This window comes from Stenella coeruleoalba (genome assembly GCF_951394435.1).
Source record: "Stenella coeruleoalba genome assembly, chromosome: 1".
Taxonomy (NCBI): Eukaryota; Metazoa; Chordata; class Mammalia; order Artiodactyla; family Delphinidae; genus Stenella; species Stenella coeruleoalba.
Genome location: NC_137169.1, coordinates 107,390,711 through 107,408,357, shown reverse-complemented (window position 1 = coordinate 107,408,357; position 17,647 = coordinate 107,390,711). Strand labels below are relative to the sequence as shown.

At 49.1% G+C, this 17,647-nt stretch overlaps 6 protein-coding genes across 6 annotated transcripts; 3 read left to right on the top strand and 3 right to left on the bottom strand.

Moving 5' to 3' along the window:
* Positions 1 to 416: 416 nt before the first annotated feature.
* Positions 417 to 1,232, bottom strand: LOC307187126 (histone H3.2; the record flags this gene model as incomplete). The annotated part of the gene is made up of 1 exon (XM_079922868.1): positions 417 to 1,232. The coding sequence occupies one exon, from the start codon at positions 1,230 to 1,232 to the stop codon at positions 822 to 824; it is 411 nt and encodes a 136-aa protein (XP_079778994.1). The 3' UTR covers positions 417 to 821.
* A 1,104-nt stretch (positions 1,233 to 2,336) lies between these two features.
* LOC307190184 (histone H2A type 2-A) lies at positions 2,337 to 2,864 on the bottom strand. The gene has a single exon (XM_079929228.1). The coding sequence runs from the start codon at positions 2,818 to 2,820 to the stop codon at positions 2,428 to 2,430; it is 393 nt and encodes a 130-aa protein (XP_079785354.1). The 5' UTR covers positions 2,821 to 2,864; the 3' UTR covers positions 2,337 to 2,427.
* A 199-nt stretch (positions 2,865 to 3,063) lies between these two features.
* On the top strand, positions 3,064 to 3,756 carry LOC307190190 (histone H2B type 2-E-like). Its single transcript, XM_079929242.1, has one exon. It carries the CDS (start codon positions 3,171 to 3,173, stop codon positions 3,549 to 3,551), a length of 381 nt encoding a protein of 126 aa, XP_079785368.1. The 5' UTR covers positions 3,064 to 3,170; the 3' UTR covers positions 3,552 to 3,756.
* Positions 3,757 to 8,671: 4,915 nt separating this feature from the next.
* On the bottom strand, positions 8,672 to 11,321 carry LOC307180857 (histone H2B type 2-E-like). Its single transcript, XM_079911388.1, has one exon. The coding sequence runs from the start codon at positions 11,117 to 11,119 to the stop codon at positions 10,739 to 10,741; it is 381 nt and encodes a 126-aa protein (XP_079767514.1). The 5' UTR covers positions 11,120 to 11,321; the 3' UTR covers positions 8,672 to 10,738.
* An 80-nt stretch (positions 11,322 to 11,401) lies between these two features.
* On the top strand, positions 11,402 to 11,903 carry H2AC18 (H2A clustered histone 18). Its single transcript, XM_079911286.1, has one exon. The coding sequence runs from the start codon at positions 11,470 to 11,472 to the stop codon at positions 11,860 to 11,862; it is 393 nt and encodes a 130-aa protein (XP_079767412.1). The 5' UTR covers positions 11,402 to 11,469; the 3' UTR covers positions 11,863 to 11,903.
* A 1,131-nt stretch (positions 11,904 to 13,034) lies between these two features.
* LOC307196997 (histone H3.2) lies at positions 13,035 to 13,563 on the top strand. Its single transcript, XM_079942479.1, has one exon. It carries the CDS (start codon positions 13,058 to 13,060, stop codon positions 13,466 to 13,468), a length of 411 nt encoding a protein of 136 aa, XP_079798605.1. The 5' UTR covers positions 13,035 to 13,057; the 3' UTR covers positions 13,469 to 13,563.
* The last annotated feature ends 4,084 nt before the right edge of the window (positions 13,564 to 17,647 follow it).

The following is a 17,647-nucleotide window of genomic DNA, read 5'->3' as shown; positions in this document are numbered from 1 at the left end:
AGGAAAGTGAGAATGTCAAGGGCTTAAAATAACAGGAGAAATCTTTGAAGCCCGCGCAGGAGTTTTGAGAGAGGGTGGAGTAAGGGGATGAATGGCCTCCGCTAAATTCTTCGCTGAGGAGTGATGCCCGGGCATTACCGACAACCAACACACAGGCAGGTTGCAACAATCCCTCACTTTCCCCGGCAGAAACGGGGCGGGACCGACCGAGATGGCGATTTCCCGCCGGAGGCGGAGAGCCACGCGGGGCGGGGCCCTTTCCGGCGGGGGTGAGGAGGTCAGACCTGCGCGCGGCTCTCAGCTGCCTGAAGGCCAGCCCCCGCGCGCTCAAGCCCGCGAATCCTGAGCGTCCCCTAGTGACTCCGCCTGGCCTAACAGCCCGCACCTCCCACCCCCCCACCCCCCCACTCGGGACAGATTACAGTTCTGGGCCAAGGTCGAGTACGAAGACGCCCTAGAAGAGCCCGACCCTACGGGAGGACCCGTGGCTGCCTCCAAGAAGCGAAACTGGGCGCCCTGGCCGCGCCCAAGAACGCAGCGGCAAGCTCGCCAGGCCAGAGAATCCGACTGACCAAACTCAAAGATCTTGACACCCCGGAAGGCGGCCAGCAAGCAGGGGACTAGGCCAGATACCTGGCCTTTCTTTAGCCTATCTGTTGGAGCCCAACGCTCTGCCCGCTCTAACAGCCTCTCCTCCCGGGGTATGCGAGGGTCCGCCGGGAGAGCACGGCCAAGTGGCACAGCTTCTTCCAAGTGCAGTTGTGGGTGGCTCTGAAAAGAGCCTTTGGATATGATGGAACCTCGAGCCGAGCGCACACTTCTTAAGCCCGCTCCCCACGGATGCGGCGGGCCAGCTGGATGTCTTTGGGCATGATAGTCACGCGCTTGGCGTGGATAGCGCACAGGTTCGTGTCTTCAAACAGTCCCACCAAGTAGGCCTCGCTCGCCTCCTGCAGCGCCATCACGGCCGAGCTCTGGAAGCGCAGGTCGGTCTTGAAGTCCTGCGCGATCTCGCGCACCAGCCGCTGGAAGGGCAGCTTGCGGATCAGCAGCTCGGTCGACTTCTGGTAGCGCCGGATCTCCCGCAGGGCCACGGTGCCCGGCCGGTAGCGGTGCGGCTTCTTGACGCCGCCAGTGGCCGGCGCGCTCTTGCGGGCCGCCTTGGTGGCCAGCTGCTTCCGCGGGGCCTTGCCACCGGTCGACTTGCGGGCAGTCTGCTTTGTACGGGCCATAGCGAACCGAGACACGAGCTCACCGGCGCAGCGACGCGCAAGGAGAGGAACCGGGATCCAGCCCGCCGCAGCGGTCTTTATAGGCACAGTCTTTTCCCGATTGGGCGGATCAGTAATTGAAAGTCCCGCGCTGGCTGTCCATTGGCTGTGACGTCATAGGCCCTAGCGCCACTGATTGGCTTGGGCAGAATCCCCCCTACCCCCGCCCACCCGCCTCCCTTTCTACTTTCCAGTTTGCCAACAGTTTTCCCTGGCTTGTTTTTCCTTTCTTTCAGGGTGAGAGTTAGTTTTGAGCGCAACTGTGTCAGAATGTTCCTCCTCAGCCCTTCGCTCCCTTGGAACGCGCTACCCGCGAAACCCTCTTTCTACGCTTTCTAGCTCCCGAATTGAACCTCAACGTTCTGTTTGGCCCCGCCGCCCCCGGAACGCCTTGTTGCCTTCTCAGAGCCCCCTAGCTTAGTTGGCATGACGGATCGTTGGGGGGGTTTTTTGTTTTGTTTTGTTTCCGCCTTTCGGTGCTTTTCGGATCGGAAAGTTATGTGCGGCCCCCTCCGGGCGCAAGATTCCGCCTCCGAAACCCTAAGTAGGGACCTGTATCTCCGCCGCGAAGGCGCCTTTTTTTCCCCCCTTTGACACAGTCGACTCACTTAAGCCAAACCCCAGGTCCGCCACACTCCCGAAAACTGTCCGCTCCCCTAACCGACTGGGGTGAACGGGGCGTGTACGTGTGTGTGAGAGAGGTAACGTCCCCTTGGTACTAGACCTCAAGTGTTCAGCAGAGGCCTGGGGAACAACTATACTATAGAGTTGCTCGCTAGGCATCCGACTCCGAGTTAAGGCACCGCGGGTCGCCTGACGGAGCACTTAGAACTGAGTCGACCCTGGCGCCCAAGAGGCTTGCTACCTTCACCCGAGTTAACTAACCTCCCGGATTTACAACCCGTCGCCACCCACCGACCCACCGACCGAAGCATAACACCGGTAGGGTACTCAAAGATTCCAGAGGATGGGCGAATGGCACTCCCTCCCCCTCTGTACCCCGGGGCCGCACGTCTACTACTGAGAAAGCTGAAATTGAGCAAACTAGGTGTTGGAACAACTCTTATTTGAAAACGTGGGTGGCTCTGAAAAGAGCCTTTGATTTCACAGGTGCCCCTGCAGGTAAGGGGCTTGGGAGGGCTTCCGGAGACCGGCCTCACTTGCCCTTCGCCTTGTGGTGGCTCTCCGTCTTCTTGGGGAGCAACACGGCCTGAATGTTCGGCAAAACGCCGCCCTGGGCGATGGTGACTTTGCCCAACAGCTTGTTCAGCTCCTCGTCATTACGAATGGCCAACTGCAGGTGACGAGGAATGATGCGCGTCTTCTTGTTGTCTCGGGCCGCGTTGCCCGCCAGCTCCAGGATTTCAGCGGTCAGGTACTCGAGGACTGCCGCCATGTACACCGGCGCGCCGGCTCCCACCCGCTCGGCATAGTTGCCTTTGCGCAGCAGGCGGTGCACTCGCCCCACCGGGAACTGCAGACCTGCGCGGGACGACCGCGACTTGGCCTTGGCACGAGTCTTGCCTCCTTGTTTGCCACGACCAGACATGACAGCTACTGGCACTGCAAAATACCCCCGCTTGACGGCTAACAAATTCACTCTCACCAGCGCCGCTTCACCCTTTTATAGGCAGAACGGCGCTTGTCTACGGAGCAATTTGATTGGCTAAAACACATCTTTGTCCTGCTGACCAATAGGATAGCTCAACCAGAATCCGCTCATTTACATAACCTCGTCCCCCTCGCAAGAGAGCCGCTGAAAACTCGCGAATCGCAACGCGGCGTAATCCGAACCTTAATTTGCGTACAGCCTCTATAAGTACCGAGTCGCTTCCGGTAACCTCGGTGCCGCTGCTGTGTTTGTGTTCGTGGTGGTCCCTGCAGCTCGTGCTTGCCGTTATGCCTGAGCCGGCAAAATCCGCCCCGGCGTCCAAGAAGGGCTCGAAGAAAGCTGTCACCAAAGCCCAGAAGAAGGACGGCAGGAAGCGCAAGCGCAGCCGCAAGGAGAGCTATTCCATCTATGTGTACAAGGTACTGAAGCAAGTGCACCCGGACACCGGCATCTCGTCCAAGGCCATGGGCATCATGAACTCGTTCGTCAACGACATCTTCGAGCGCATCGCGGGCGAAGCGTCGCGCCTGGCGCATTACAACAAGCGCTCGACCATCACCTCCCGGGAGATCCAGACGGCCGTGCGCCTGCTGCTGCCCGGCGAGCTGGCCAAGCACGCCGTGTCCGAGGGCACCAAGGCGGTCACCAAGTACACCAGCTCCAAGTGAGTTCCTGCTGGGATGCGGCGCGCGCACGAGTCGCCGGGCCGCTTGACTTTCCAAAGGCTCTTTTCAGAGCCACCCACCTTCTCAGTGGAAGAAGCTGTCATGTTGTTTTACACGGGTTTTTTGTAGTCCTACTTTGCTTTTTGGTTTCCTCACCTAGTGAACGTTAATAGCATTCACAGTCGTTAAGTACGAACACAGCCATTTCTTCCAGATAAGTAACGGAGTATTCTTACCTAGTTTGGGAGAAGCTGATGGGGTATAGATGTGCTGCGTTTTGTCAGAACTTTTGAAACTGGCTGTTTCAATGATGTTTTTTATGAACTTAGGTATGCAAGGTGAAGTTGGAATATCAAACGTGCGACCATCTGGTGTTCCCATCCCAAGTGGTAAAACAGTGGTTGTAATTAATTTTTTGTACTGTGTGCTCGGTGTTTATAAAAAAGGAATAACTCAACTTTCAATTGGTAGTAACAACTTCCTTGCATTTGTGTATCTTGCATTCACAAGCACCTGAGTACCCAGTTTATGTGTAGATTCCCCAATAGGGAAATTGGAGCTTGGTCTTGATACCTAGGAATTAACCATTCTTCTGGTAGGTTCTGTCTGCCTCATCTTAGATCAAATCACATAAAACTTGCCTAATACTCGGTGATAGTGTTCTCCCCAGAGAATTACCTCTTAGAAAAGCTTGCTCAATTTAAAAGACATGTCCATACAATGGAAATAAGATATGCATAATTTCCAAAGCAGGAAAATATTTGAAATGTTCGAGGAGCAAAAAGCCCCAATATAGCTGGGAATGCAGAGGAGACTGGCTTCAGAGGTTAGTGTCAGTGCTTTGGGAACCCTTGGATTGCTTTCTGTAGGGACATGAATAACAGGACCTCATTAACCTTAAAGTAGATCCCTCTGGTTGCTACGGTGAATCAAAGATCCTAGACTGTCCATAGTAGAAGCAAGGGAACCAATTAGGAGGGCTATTACAGTGTTGCAGGCTAGAGCAGTGACTCAATTAAAGTCTCTTTTCCAGACCAGCAGTATTAGAATTACCTGAGAATTTATTAAAGGTGGAATCTTCAGACCCTAATAATTTGTGTTAACGAGCCCTCTGGGTGATTCTGATGCATGCTAAAGTGTGAGAACCACTGGGTAGTCTAGACATGCCGGATTGGAGAACGGTAATAATAATAGAGATGGTGAGAAATGTTGCGATTAGGATTATATTTTGGAGGTAGTACTGTGGATCGGAGCAAAACCCCTAGGTTTTTAGCCTGAGCAACTGCGTAAACAGTGGTGCTGTTGATTAGGATTGAATACTGGGAGGAGGGATAGGTTGGGGCATTGAAGGGAGATCCAGAATTCTGATTTAAGATTGAGAACCTTCAATATATGGAGTTGACATTCAACATTCAACTCGATAAATGGAGTTGGCAGTGTGAGAGATGCATCTAGAGCTCAGCGAAGATAACATGAACCTGCTTTTTAAAAAAGTGCACAACCTAAAAATTGAGAAGTATGTTTTATTCGGTGGACTTAGCTGAGGACTTAAGCCTGGGATACAGCCTCTCAGATCCAAGGGACTGTTCCAAAGAGGTAAGGGAGGAGCCAGGATATATAGGAGTTTTTGATGAAAAAAATAACCAAACATGTAGTCGAACATCAAAAGATTACTGGTAATCACAAAAACAGACATCTCAAGTTAATGATTTTAGTGCTTTCCTAGGTATGGGAAGATACAAGAGTTTGGGCTTATTGAAACCATTTCTTTGATATGCACCTTAACTATGTAGGGCCATTATCTTGTTTTTCTCCATCCTGAATCTCCTCAGGGTGCACCGTCAGGGGCGGCTGCAGTGGCTGAGGGCTTTTTGGCCACAACATCTTTTGCTTACTGAAATGGCAGGAGACATTCTTTGTCCACACTGTAAACACAGCACTGGGGATGAAGGCTATCACCTTATTCTTCTAGACTTTATTTCACCTTATATGTTTCCTTAACGTATTCTTTGAGATTTGATTTCGTATGTGTTTATGTAGTGTAACTTAGTAGTTGATAGCCCTATAATGTATGTTATTGACTATGTAACATTTTTCTTATTCTGTTTTTCTAATTTTATGCTGATTTTCATTAAGGAGCTCACCTAATCCCTTATGTAGGTGGAGCTCAAACTTGACTGCCCATAGGTACCTGGAGAACTTTTAGAAATACTGATGTCTGGGTGCCATCCCCAGAAATTCTGATTTAAGTGATTTGGGACACAGTCATCACTTGGAATTTTAAAAAAAGTTCCCCAGGTGACTCTAATGAGCAGTCAAGTTTGAGAACCATTGCCACATGTGTTTCCCAGAAAACAGATCTTATCTACAGTTCTTAGCGTTGGCATGATTGGTTTAAATGTAGTCCTAACCACTTCCCACACTGATTAGCTCAGGAATCTAGACCAATCTAATCAGCACAAACATTTCAGAAATTGAACTACTGGGAATGTAGGTTGCTCTTATCTTTTGGTAAAGAATCTTCTTTGCTTTCAAGAGGCTGCAGCAGAATGTAGTGTTATGTGGGTGTGAAGGCAAGAATGATTGTAGGCCACAGGAGGGCAACTGCTGAGAGGAAGAATTGGAAAGCTGAGCCACTCATGGAGTTCAGCCAGCCTCAGAGCCCTACTTGGATCTTGAAATATTTGAGAAATAATAATTTCCCAGAATAAAAGGAAAGACGATAGACCTTTTATCTTGGAAGATCTCAAAGAGGCCAAATAGGGCAGATAAGGAAAAATAGAGGTGCTCCAACTACACATTTGGACTAAATGTCCACATTTTAAAATCAATATTTGACCAGGGCCAAAGATTAATATTGCCATTAAAATGAAGGACAGTCTAGGATTTTTAAAAATCTGAAATTTTATTTAAAAATTAAATAATTCTATTATTAAAAATTTTAGTTTGCATTAGTTTCTTAGGGCTGCCATAACAAATTCCCACAAACTGAGTGGCTTAAAACAACGGAAATTTATTCTGTCATCATTTCTGGAGGCTAGAAGTCTAAAGTCAATGTGTTGGCAGGCCCCTGTCCCTCTGAAGGCTCTTGGCCAGGATCCTTCCTTGTCTTTCAGCTTCTGGTAGCCCCAGGTATTATTTGGTTTACGACAAACCCTGACATTTGTCTCAGTTTTCTTCCTGTGCATTTCTACATTTTATTATAAGGACACCTGTCATACTGGATTAGAGCCCACCCTAATGACCTTATTTTAACTTGATTACATCTACAAAGACCCTATTTTCAAATAAGGCCACATTCTAAGGCACTGGGGAGTTAGACTTCAACATATCTTTTGAGGGGACACAATTCAACTTATAACAGTAGTCAACAGCTGGGGTAGGCTGAATAGGGCTCCTAAATATGTCCACATCTAAACCCTAGAATCTGTGAACATTACCTTAAAGGTCAAAGGGGACTTTCCTGGTGTGATTTTCAGATAGGGAGATTATGCTGGATTATTTGGGTGGACCCAAATGTAATCACCAGTGTCCTCATGAGAGGCAAAAAAAAGCCAAGGGAGGAAAAAGGTGATGGAAGCAGAGAATTTGAAGATGGTAGGATGCTGGCTTTGAGAATGGAGGCAGGAACCATGAGCCAAGAAATGCTCCTCTAGAACCTGGAAAATGCATGGAAAAGGATTCTCCCCTAGAACCTTTGGAGAGAGCAGTTTTGAGACCTGCCTGGTGAAACTGATTTTTGTGCTTCTGATCTCCAGAACTTTAAGAGAATAAATTTGTTTTAAGCCACCAGTTTATAGTTATTTGTTACAACAGCCGTAGGAAATTAATGCCACACCTTTATAGCAGGGGTCCCCAACTCCCGGGCAGCGGACCAGTGGGGGTCCATGACTTGTTGGGAACCGGGCCGCACAGCACGAGGTGAGCGGCGGGCAAGCGAGGGAAGCTTCAACTGCTGCTCCCCATTGCTCGCGTTACTGCCTGAAACCGCCCCCCACGCACGTCTGTGTAAAATTGTCTTCCACAAAACCGGTCCCTGGTGCCAAAAAGGTTGGGGACCGCTGCTTTAAAGGATATTTTTTTGACAATTGGAGAAATTTGAATATAGATTGCATATTGGTTAATATTACTGAATCAATATTAAATTTTTGGCGTGTAATAATGGTACTGTAGTTATATAGGAGAATGTCCTTATTTTTAAGAGAGACATGTAAATAAAGTATTTAGGGAAAAGAATGAAATTTTGCCATTTGCAGGAACATGGATGGACTTGGAGGGCATTATGCTAAGTGAAATAGATCAGAGAAAGATACTGTATAATATTTATATGTGGAATCTAAAAATAACAACAAACTAGTAAATATAACATAAAAGAAGCAGACTCACAGATACAGAGAACAAACTAGTGGTTACCAGTGGAGAGGAGCAATTTAGGGGTGGGGGAGTGGGAAGTACAAACTACTGGGTGTAAGATAGGCTCAAGGATGTATTGTACAACACGGCGAATATAGCCAACATTTTGTAATAACTGTAAATGGAAAGTAACCTTCAAAAATTATATAGGGCTTCCCTGGTGGCATAGTGGTTGAGAGTCCGCCTGCCGATGCAGGGGACACGGGTTCGTGCCCCGGTCCGGGAAGATCCCACATGCCGCGGAGCGGCTAGGCCCGTGAGCCATGGCCGCTGAGCCTGCGCGGCCGGAGCCTGTGCTCCGCAACGGGAGAGGCCACAACAGTGAGAGGCCCGCGTACCGCAAAAAAAAAAAAAAAAAAAAAATATATATATATATATAAAAATTAAAAAAAATGTTAAGTAAGGAAAAATGTCACTATGTTTACAACTGATTTTCAAATGGTTCAGAAAATGCAAATGCAGCAAATAGTAACAATTGGTAAAACTAGATGAAGATAATGCTGGTCATTGCAGTTTCTTTCAACTTTTCTAAAAGTTTAAATTTTACAAAACAAAAAATTGAGAAAATTTTAAAAACTTGTAATCAGATTTAAAAAACTAGTACAGAAAACTTTCATAGACGTTAATTATTCCATTTTATTTTTACAGTATAATGTTAACTGATAGAATTTCAACATATGAACATATAAGATTTTTTTACTACATTATATTTAAAAGTCTTATGTATGTTTGAGAGTGATCATCTATATATTAACTAGAACTCTTGATGATATCCTTTGTTCATATTTTGCTACACTTATTAGAGATAACAGTGATTTATGTGGTTGCAATAGCCAAGGGATGCCCAATTAACATTGATTTAGACATTTCATTATTCTGCCTTCTAAGGTTGGAGGTTGAAACTGAAGTTGGATAGGGGATTTTAGTGAAACACTGAGACCAAAGCTAGATATGGAAAAAACCATATCTAGACATGTTATAGCGATTCTAAAAGCGTCCAGAGAAAAAACGATAGATCACCTATAAACGAGTAAGAATCGGGGTTTTAGAATCTACCCCTTTGTCCTTTCTCTTCCTTGAACTCCAGTTCTCATATTTCATATTCCCAACTTGGGAATTTGGTATTTCCTATTTGATATTTCCACCTGGATAGCTACCAGTAGTCTCAAAATTTTGTCCAAGACATTACTCTAGGCTTTCCTCCTCCAAACCTACTTGCCTCTTGTATCAGTAAATTGCAGCTCTTTCCAAGTGCTCAGTCCAAGAACCTGCAGTTAATCCTTGATTCCTCTCTTTCTGTCATAACCTATTTACAATTCATCAGTTTCATTTAAAATATATCTTGACTACTTTTCATCATCTCCACGGCTACCACCCATCTCTCTCCTGAGCTATTACTGTAGCCCTTTTGATATTCTCCCTGCCTCTACTCTTGCTCATCTATAGTCTATTTTTCAACATAGCATCCTGGGTGAGCTTTAGCGTAAGTCGAATAATGTCAGTACTCTTATCAAACTCTCCAAAGGCACTCTAACCTACTTAGAATTAAAGACAAAATCTTTGCAATGGCCTAGAGGCCCTTCAATGGCATACATAATGACTCTCAACTACCTTTCTGATCACATCTCCCTGCAGATCTTTCCTTTGCTCACTGTGCTTTAACCACAGTGGTCTTGCTTATTCCTTGAACTCCTCAAACTTGTGCCTGCCTCAGGGCCTTTGCACTTGCTGTTTTTGTTCTTAGAATACTCTTCTCCAAGATATCCTATGGCTCACTTTCTTCTTCAGGCCTCTGTTCAAATATTAACCGAAAGGAATAGCAAAGTGAGACACGACGTGTGTCTAGACTAAAAATTGTCTAGATGAAATGTGGATGAAAAATGTCATCTGCCATATCAGTAATCAAAGGATGTTGTGGCCATCAAGCCATCAGCCGCTGCAGCTACCCCAACTGTGCACCCTGAGGGGATTCGGGATGGAGAAAAACAGGATACTGCACCTAGACAGTTAAGGTGCATATCGAATGAATGATTTCAATCAGCCCACTCTTTCACCTTCCCATAGAGAAGTGATAAATTCATTAACTTGAGATCGTTTTTTTAAATTTTCATTAATTAGAATTCTTTTGACGTTCAACTACCTGGTTTGTTTTTGCAAAACTGGTATATATTCTGGTTCCTCCCATACCGCCTTGGAATAGTCCCTCAGAGCTATCTGAAAGGCTGTCTCGGGCTTAGTCCTCAGCAAGTCACCGAATAAAATTTGATTCTTAACGCAGATTGTTTTTTTTTAGTCGACGTATAGATTTTCTATACGTGCTGGGGCGTGGTCTCAAAGTATTGCGTTTTTTTTTTTAAACGGTGTTACATTTGGTTTTCAGAGCTCAAGAAAAATGAATTTACAATCTAATTGCTGCAGAGCAACCACTGTTTAACTTTTTACCCCATCCTCCTGAGTAGATTTACACTGATCATCACCCATCGCTAACCGTTTTACTGGAAAAGGCAAGTTACTTGCATGAGAATGAACAATTACTCTAGCTAGTTCTTGATCGATAGACAAAATCTGGTCCTATCTTGGGTTTTTCCCTTCATCCTAAGGAAAATGGCAAATTTACACTACGAAAAGAGTAAGTGGCACAGAAAAGAACCATAACAGAAAAAGAAAATAAATTGGATAACAGCTTCTTCCACTGAGAAGGTGGGTGGCTCTGAAAAGAGCCTTTGGAAAGTCAAGCGGCCCGGCGACTCGTGCGCGCGCCGCATCCCAGCAGGAACTCACTTGGAGCTGGTGTACTTGGTGACCGCCTTGGTGCCCTCAGACACGGCGTGCTTGGCCAGCTCGCCGGGCAGCAGCAGGCGCACGGCCGTCTGGATCTCCCGGGAGGTGATGGTCGAGCGCTTGTTGTAATGCGCCAGGCGCGACGCTTCGCCCGCGATGCGCTCGAAGATGTCGTTGACGAACGAGTTCATGATGCCCATGGCCTTGGACGAGATGCCGGTGTCCGGGTGCACTTGCTTCAGTACCTTGTACACATAGATGGAATAGCTCTCCTTGCGGCTGCGCTTGCGCTTCCTGCCGTCCTTCTTCTGGGCTTTGGTGACAGCTTTCTTCGAGCCCTTCTTGGACGCCGGGGCGGATTTTGCCGGCTCAGGCATAACGGCAAGCACGAGCTGCAGGGACCACCACGAACACAAACACAGCAGCGGCACCGAGGTTACCGGAAGCGACTCGGTACTTATAGAGGCTGTACGCAAATTAAGGTTCGGATTACGCCGCGTTGCGATTCGCGAGTTTTCAGCGGCTCTCTTGCGAGGGGGACGAGGTTATGTAAATGAGCGGATTCTGGTTGAGCTATCCTATTGGTCAGCAGGACAAAGATGTGTTTTAGCCAATCAAATTGCTCCGTAGACAAGCGCCGTTCTGCCTATAAAAGGGTGAAGCGGCGCTGGTGAGAGTGAATTTGTTAGCCGTCAAGCGGGGGTATTTTGCAGTGCCAGTAGCTGTCATGTCTGGTCGTGGCAAACAAGGAGGCAAGACTCGCGCCAAGGCCAAGTCGCGGTCGTCCCGCGCAGGTCTGCAGTTCCCGGTGGGGCGAGTGCACCGCCTGCTGCGCAAAGGCAACTATGCCGAGCGGGTGGGAGCCGGCGCGCCGGTGTACATGGCGGCAGTCCTCGAGTACCTGACCGCTGAAATCCTGGAGCTGGCGGGCAACGCGGCCCGAGACAACAAGAAGACGCGCATCATTCCTCGTCACCTGCAGTTGGCCATTCGTAATGACGAGGAGCTGAACAAGCTGTTGGGCAAAGTCACCATCGCCCAGGGCGGCGTTTTGCCGAACATTCAGGCCGTGTTGCTCCCCAAGAAGACGGAGAGCCACCACAAGGCGAAGGGCAAGTGAGGCTGGTCTCCGGAAGCCCTCCCAAGCCCCTTACCTGCAGGGGCACCTGTGAAATCAAAGGCTCTTTTCAGAGCCACCCACGTTTTCAAATAAGAGTTGTTCCAACACCTAGTTTGCTCAATTTCAGCTTTCTCAGTAGTAGACGTGCGGCCCCGGGGTACAGAGGGGGAGGGAGTGCCATTCGCCCATCCTCAGGAATCTTTGAGTACCCTACCGGTGTTATGCTTCGGTCGGTGGGTCGGTGGGTGGCGACGGGTTGTAAATCCGGGAGGTTAGTTAACTCGGGTGAAGGTAGCAAGCCTCTTGGGCGCCAGGGTCGACTCAGTTCTAAGTGCTCCGTCAGGCGACCCGCGGTGCCTTAACTCGGAGTCGGATGCCTAGCGAGCAACTCTATAGTATAGTTGTTCCCCAGGCCTCTGCTGAACACTTGAGGTCTAGTACCAAGGGGACGTTACCTCTCTCACACACACGTACACGCCCCGTTCACCCCAGTCGGTTAGGGGAGCGGACAGTTTTCGGGAGTGTGGCGGACCTGGGGTTTGGCTTAAGTGAGTCGACTGTGTCAAAGGGGGGAAAAAAAGGCGCCTTCGCGGCGGAGATACAGGTCCCTACTTAGGGTTTCGGAGGCGGAATCTTGCGCCCGGAGGGGGCCGCACATAACTTTCCGATCCGAAAAGCACCGAAAGGCGGAAACAAAACAAAACAAAAAACCCCCCCAACGATCCGTCATGCCAACTAAGCTAGGGGGCTCTGAGAAGGCAACAAGGCGTTCCGGGGGCGGCGGGGCCAAACAGAAGGTTGAGGTTCAATTCGGGAGCTAGAAAGCGTAGAAAGAGGGTTTCGCGGGTAGCGCGTTCCAAGGGAGCGAAGGGCTGAGGAGGAACATTCTGACACAGTTGCGCTCAAAACTAACTCTCAACCTGAAAGAAAGGAAAAACAAGCCAGGGAAAACTGTTGGCAAACTGGAAAGTAGAAAGGGAGGCGGGTGGGCGGGGGTAGGGGGGATTCTGCCCAAGCCAATCAGTGGCGCTAGGGCCGATGACGTCACAGCCAATGGACAGCCAGCGCGGGACTTTCAATTAATGATCCGCCCAATCGGGAAAAGACTGTGCCTATAAAGACCGCTGCGGCGGGCTGGATCCCGGTTCCTCTCCTTGCGCGTCGCTGCGCCGGTGAGCTCGTGTCTCGGTTCGCTATGGCCCGTACAAAGCAGACTGCCCGCAAGTCGACCGGTGGCAAGGCCCCGCGGAAGCAGCTGGCCACCAAGGCGGCCCGCAAGAGCGCGCCGGCCACCGGCGGCGTCAAGAAGCCGCACCGCTACCGGCCGGGCACCGTGGCCCTGCGGGAGATCCGGCGCTACCAGAAGTCGACCGAGCTGCTGATCCGCAAGCTGCCCTTCCAGCGGCTGGTGCGCGAGATCGCGCAGGACTTCAAGACCGACCTGCGCTTCCAGAGCTCGGCCGTGATGGCGCTGCAGGAGGCGAGCGAGGCCTACTTGGTGGGACTGTTTGAAGACACGAACCTGTGCGCTATCCACGCCAAGCGCGTGACTATCATGCCCAAAGACATCCAGCTGGCCCGCCGCATCCGTGGGGAGCGGGCTTAAGAAGTGTGCGCTCGGCTCGAGGTTCCATCATATCCAAAGGCTCTTTTCAGAGCCACCCACAACTGCACTTGGAAGAAGCTGTGCCACTTGGCCGTGCTCTCCCGGCGGACCCTCGCATACCTCGGGAGGAGAGGCTGTTAGAGCGGGCAGAGCGTTGGGCTCCAACAGATAGGCTAAAGAAAGGCCAGGTATCTGGCCTAGTCCCCTGCTTGCTGGCCGCCTTCCGGGGTGTCAAGATCTTTGAGTTTGGTCAGTCAGATTCTCTGGCCTGGCGAGCTTGCCGCTGCGTTCTTGGGCGCGGCCAGGGCGCCCAGTTTCGCTTCTTGGAGGCAGCCACGGGTCCTCCCGTAGGGTCGGGCTCTTCTAGGGCGTCTTCGTACTCGACCTTGGCCCAGAACTGTAATCTGTCCCGGGTGGGGGAGTGGGGGAGTGGGGGGGTGGGGGGGTGGGGGGGTGGGAGGTGCGGGCTGTTAGGCCAGGCGGAGTCACTAGGGGACGCTCAGGATTCGCGGGCTTGAGCGCGCGGGGGCTGGCCTTCAGGCAGCTGAGAGCCGCGCGCAGGTCTGACCTCCTCACCCCCGCCGGAAAGGGCCCCGCCCCGCGTGGCTCTCCGCCTCCGGCGGGAAATCGCCATCTCGGTCGGTCCCGCCCCGTTTCTGCCGGGGAAAGTGTGGTATTTCTGGGGTTCAAGTGTCGGTAATTTGGGGCCTCACTCCCACCCTCTGCTTCTAATCAAAACCCGGGGGTTGGGTGGAAGGGTGTTTGTACAGGTCCTAAGCCCACTTTCGTGAGCTGGGCGTTAAACATATTGCTCCTTTTCTGCCGAGTTCACAGTGAGACTGACTCTACTTCTCGAAGTAATCTCTAAAAGCTTCACGCTGTGTTTGGATTCTCTTCCCAGACTTGGTAGTGTCTCTACATGTTTTATTCAGACATGTGGGAAGTCGGTCCCCAGGTTTTGGATTACTCAGCGAAAGAACAGAAGTGGGGCTCTGAGTTCAAGTTTGGGGAAGAGATCAAACAGGCAGAACATGGTCCTCCTTTGGGGAGAGGAAGTTACTCTCATTAGGAAATAGTGAGAATGGAGGCCTTAGAGATGATTCTTGTACCATTTGGGAGGTGGAAGTGCAAGGCCTCTAGTGGGCAGTGGCGTGGGGCAAGGTCTTGTAGAGCCCATCTCCACAGAGCTCAGATACAAAGGCTGTACAGGTCTTAGGTGACACCTCTTAACCTTCTCAGTCACTTATCTGAACTTGGAAAAGGCCAAGACTTATGTTTTCTGCTTTGTCTCAGCACAGTGCCGGGTTAAAAGCATTCATTATAGAGATCAGTGAGAATTCACAGAAGGGAGAGGGAAAAGGAAGGATATTTACTTTTTGTTTGTTTGTTTTTTAAACTTTAGTTATGTCTTTTGAGATGTGTCAGAAAAGGGGGGAGCAGTGTAGGGACTGCGGCCCCTCCTGCTACAGGTTGCAGTGTGTTTCTGCTCCAGGGTCACAGCAATTTCCAGAGCATGCCTCTGGGTCTCTGCCTAGACCCTTATTACCTGCTTAGGCCCCCAATGCAGGGTGGATCCAGGGCCTGGGTCTGTACTCTGAGTTAAGAAGTAGTGAATTCAAGGGGTGTGGGGGGCACCAACTTTGCACCCGTCATCTCATGCATCCTCATGGTAAGACTTTCAGGGACATACAGACATAGGGCTCTCTGAGGTACAGCTTGAGGTTCTCTGGTGAGTGAATTGTCTAGCATCTCAGGTTCAGGAGCAGCTGAGCAGACCCCGGAAAACTGCAATTTCGTGTCAAGTGTCAGTGCTCCACATCCTCTGCCTGCCTCTGAGATCACATTGCTTTATTTTACCAGTCTGGGCACCCTTAACATCCAGGAAGTCTTTCTGTATGAATCTCAAGGGAAGTTTAGTGGCATTTCTTTTTTTTTGCGGTACGCGGGCCTCTCACTGTTGTGGCCTCTCCCGTTGCAGAGCACAGGCTCCGGACGCGCAGGCTCAGTGGCCATGGCTCACGGGTCCAGCCGCTCCGTGGCATGTGGGATCTTCCCAGACCGGGGCACGAAGCCGTGTCCCCTGCATCGGCAGGCGGACTCTCAACCACTGCGCCATCAGCCCTGGCATTTTTTATATCCAGTCAGGAATAGCATAAAATTTTGTGTTCCTGTCACTGTAGAGGCCTACCCTCACAGCAATCTTTCAAATCTGTTTGTTTGGGAGACCAGCATAAAAGAAGTTCATCAATGCAAGAGAACAATTTAAAATGTAAGTTTTATCATTTAATCATTTCTGTACTTAAATCATTCTCTACTCTCAGATTGAGAGTTAAAGGAAAATTAAGGGCAAGGTAAATAAATGCTTTTCCTTTAGTGATTAGGTTCTATGTGGTTAGATTTGTTTCAAGGAAAGTCTGCCCCAAACCTGGGATTTTTAGGAATAGAAAAACAGTATTTGTTCAGGTTTAATTCTGCCTTAGTGAGGGTAGTGGGGGACAGGTGCATGGGTGTGTGCAGAGAGAAACTACATGCCCTGTTGATTCTACCTTTGCTTCCTTGGAAGAGGACTTGGCCTTCGGGTTCACACCCTCTCCTGATCATCCTTCTCCTTCTCCAGGTCCTCATCTCAGCCTTCTCATGTTCTCTTTCTCTTCCAGGCCGCATCAGTATTTCTGGTTGTTTCACCCATGCTGACCTTGGCTGTTTTTTTTTTTTCTTCTCTCCTTGAAACTAAAGTGAGATCACGGCTTCCCTACTTTCCATATCTCTGCTCTCTGTCAAGTGCTCCCAAATTGGTATCTTCTGAGACCCCTGTCCTGAGCTCTACACCAATATTTCTAACTGCCTGATGGCCAGGTCCTTCTGGATGGATAATAGGCACTTCAAACTCAGCTTCTTTCCAAAACTGCATCATCTTGCTTCCCAAAGCTATTTTTTCCCTCCTATATTCCCCATCTTAACTGAAAGGCACCTTCACTCCCTCTCCCCCATCTGTTCAGGTCAGCAGTTCTTTTTTTTTCTCATTCGTCCAAATTTCATGGGTCAGCAAGTATTATCAAATCCTCTACCTGACTTTCAAGTCTATTACCCTCTCTCCATCCATCTATGGTCCCTGTCTTAACTGACACCCTCACCAGCTCTGTTCTAGAGGATTAAATATTCAGACTTGACTCTGCTTTGCTACGAAGCATCCACTCTGTGTGAGAGCTGTCTTTTTTAAAATGCATTTTTTTTGAGCCTGTCACTTTCATTCTTAAAAATTTTCTGCCTCCCTCTCTATTCCCTTCAGAATAAAGTTCACCTTCCTTTGCATGGCAGTCAGAGCAGTACAGGTTAATAACTGGTAGGGACTCTGGAGTTAGACAAACCTGAGTTTGAATCCTGGTCTCGCCCATATAACAGGTATCTGACTTCAGCAAGTAAATCTCTGTAGGCCTCATTTTCCCATTTGTAAAATGGGGACAACAGTATCTTGCTAATAATGTTGTTGGAAATATTAAAAGTGACAGTTCCTATAAAGTAGCTAGCACAGTGTCTGGTCTAGAATAAGTATTCAATTACTTTTAGTTACTCTATTAATAGTTATTAAATTTAAAAATCCCAATAAAAATTATTTTAATACACATCTAGTTCCTGGTATTTCCCAGAGCCTCCCCAGGTTTCAGGTGCACTGCCAACTGAACAGAAGGTTCTAGCCCCTCAGAACAACTGCAATCCCCAAGTATACAATGTCTTCACACACTCCATTTCTTCTCTCCAGAATGTCCTCCCCTTTTTAGGTAACCCTGAGAATCCCTGCTCATCCTTTCTTCCCTTTCTCCTCTTTGCTTTTATCTCTTTAGGCCCTCCTCCTTGCTTCTCCCTCATCCTATCCTAACACCCCTTCCTATTCCCTACTCTTGGCATTAGGCTGGCATCATTCCTCAGGGTGAGGACTGGTCCTTGTTCATCTCTGTGGCACCAGCACCCAAGCAGTGCCTGGAACACCATAGGTGGTCAAGAAATGCTTGATGAGGGACCAATTCTCCTGGTCTTCAACTCTTCGTCTTATATGAGGGAGCTGAGCAGAAGATGCTCCCAGTTCTTGGAGTACTTGAAGTTACAGATCAAGAGCTGGCCTGGACTGGATATCTGGGAAGAACTTCCAAAGTCCTTGGGGGGGTCCCAGAACATGGGAGC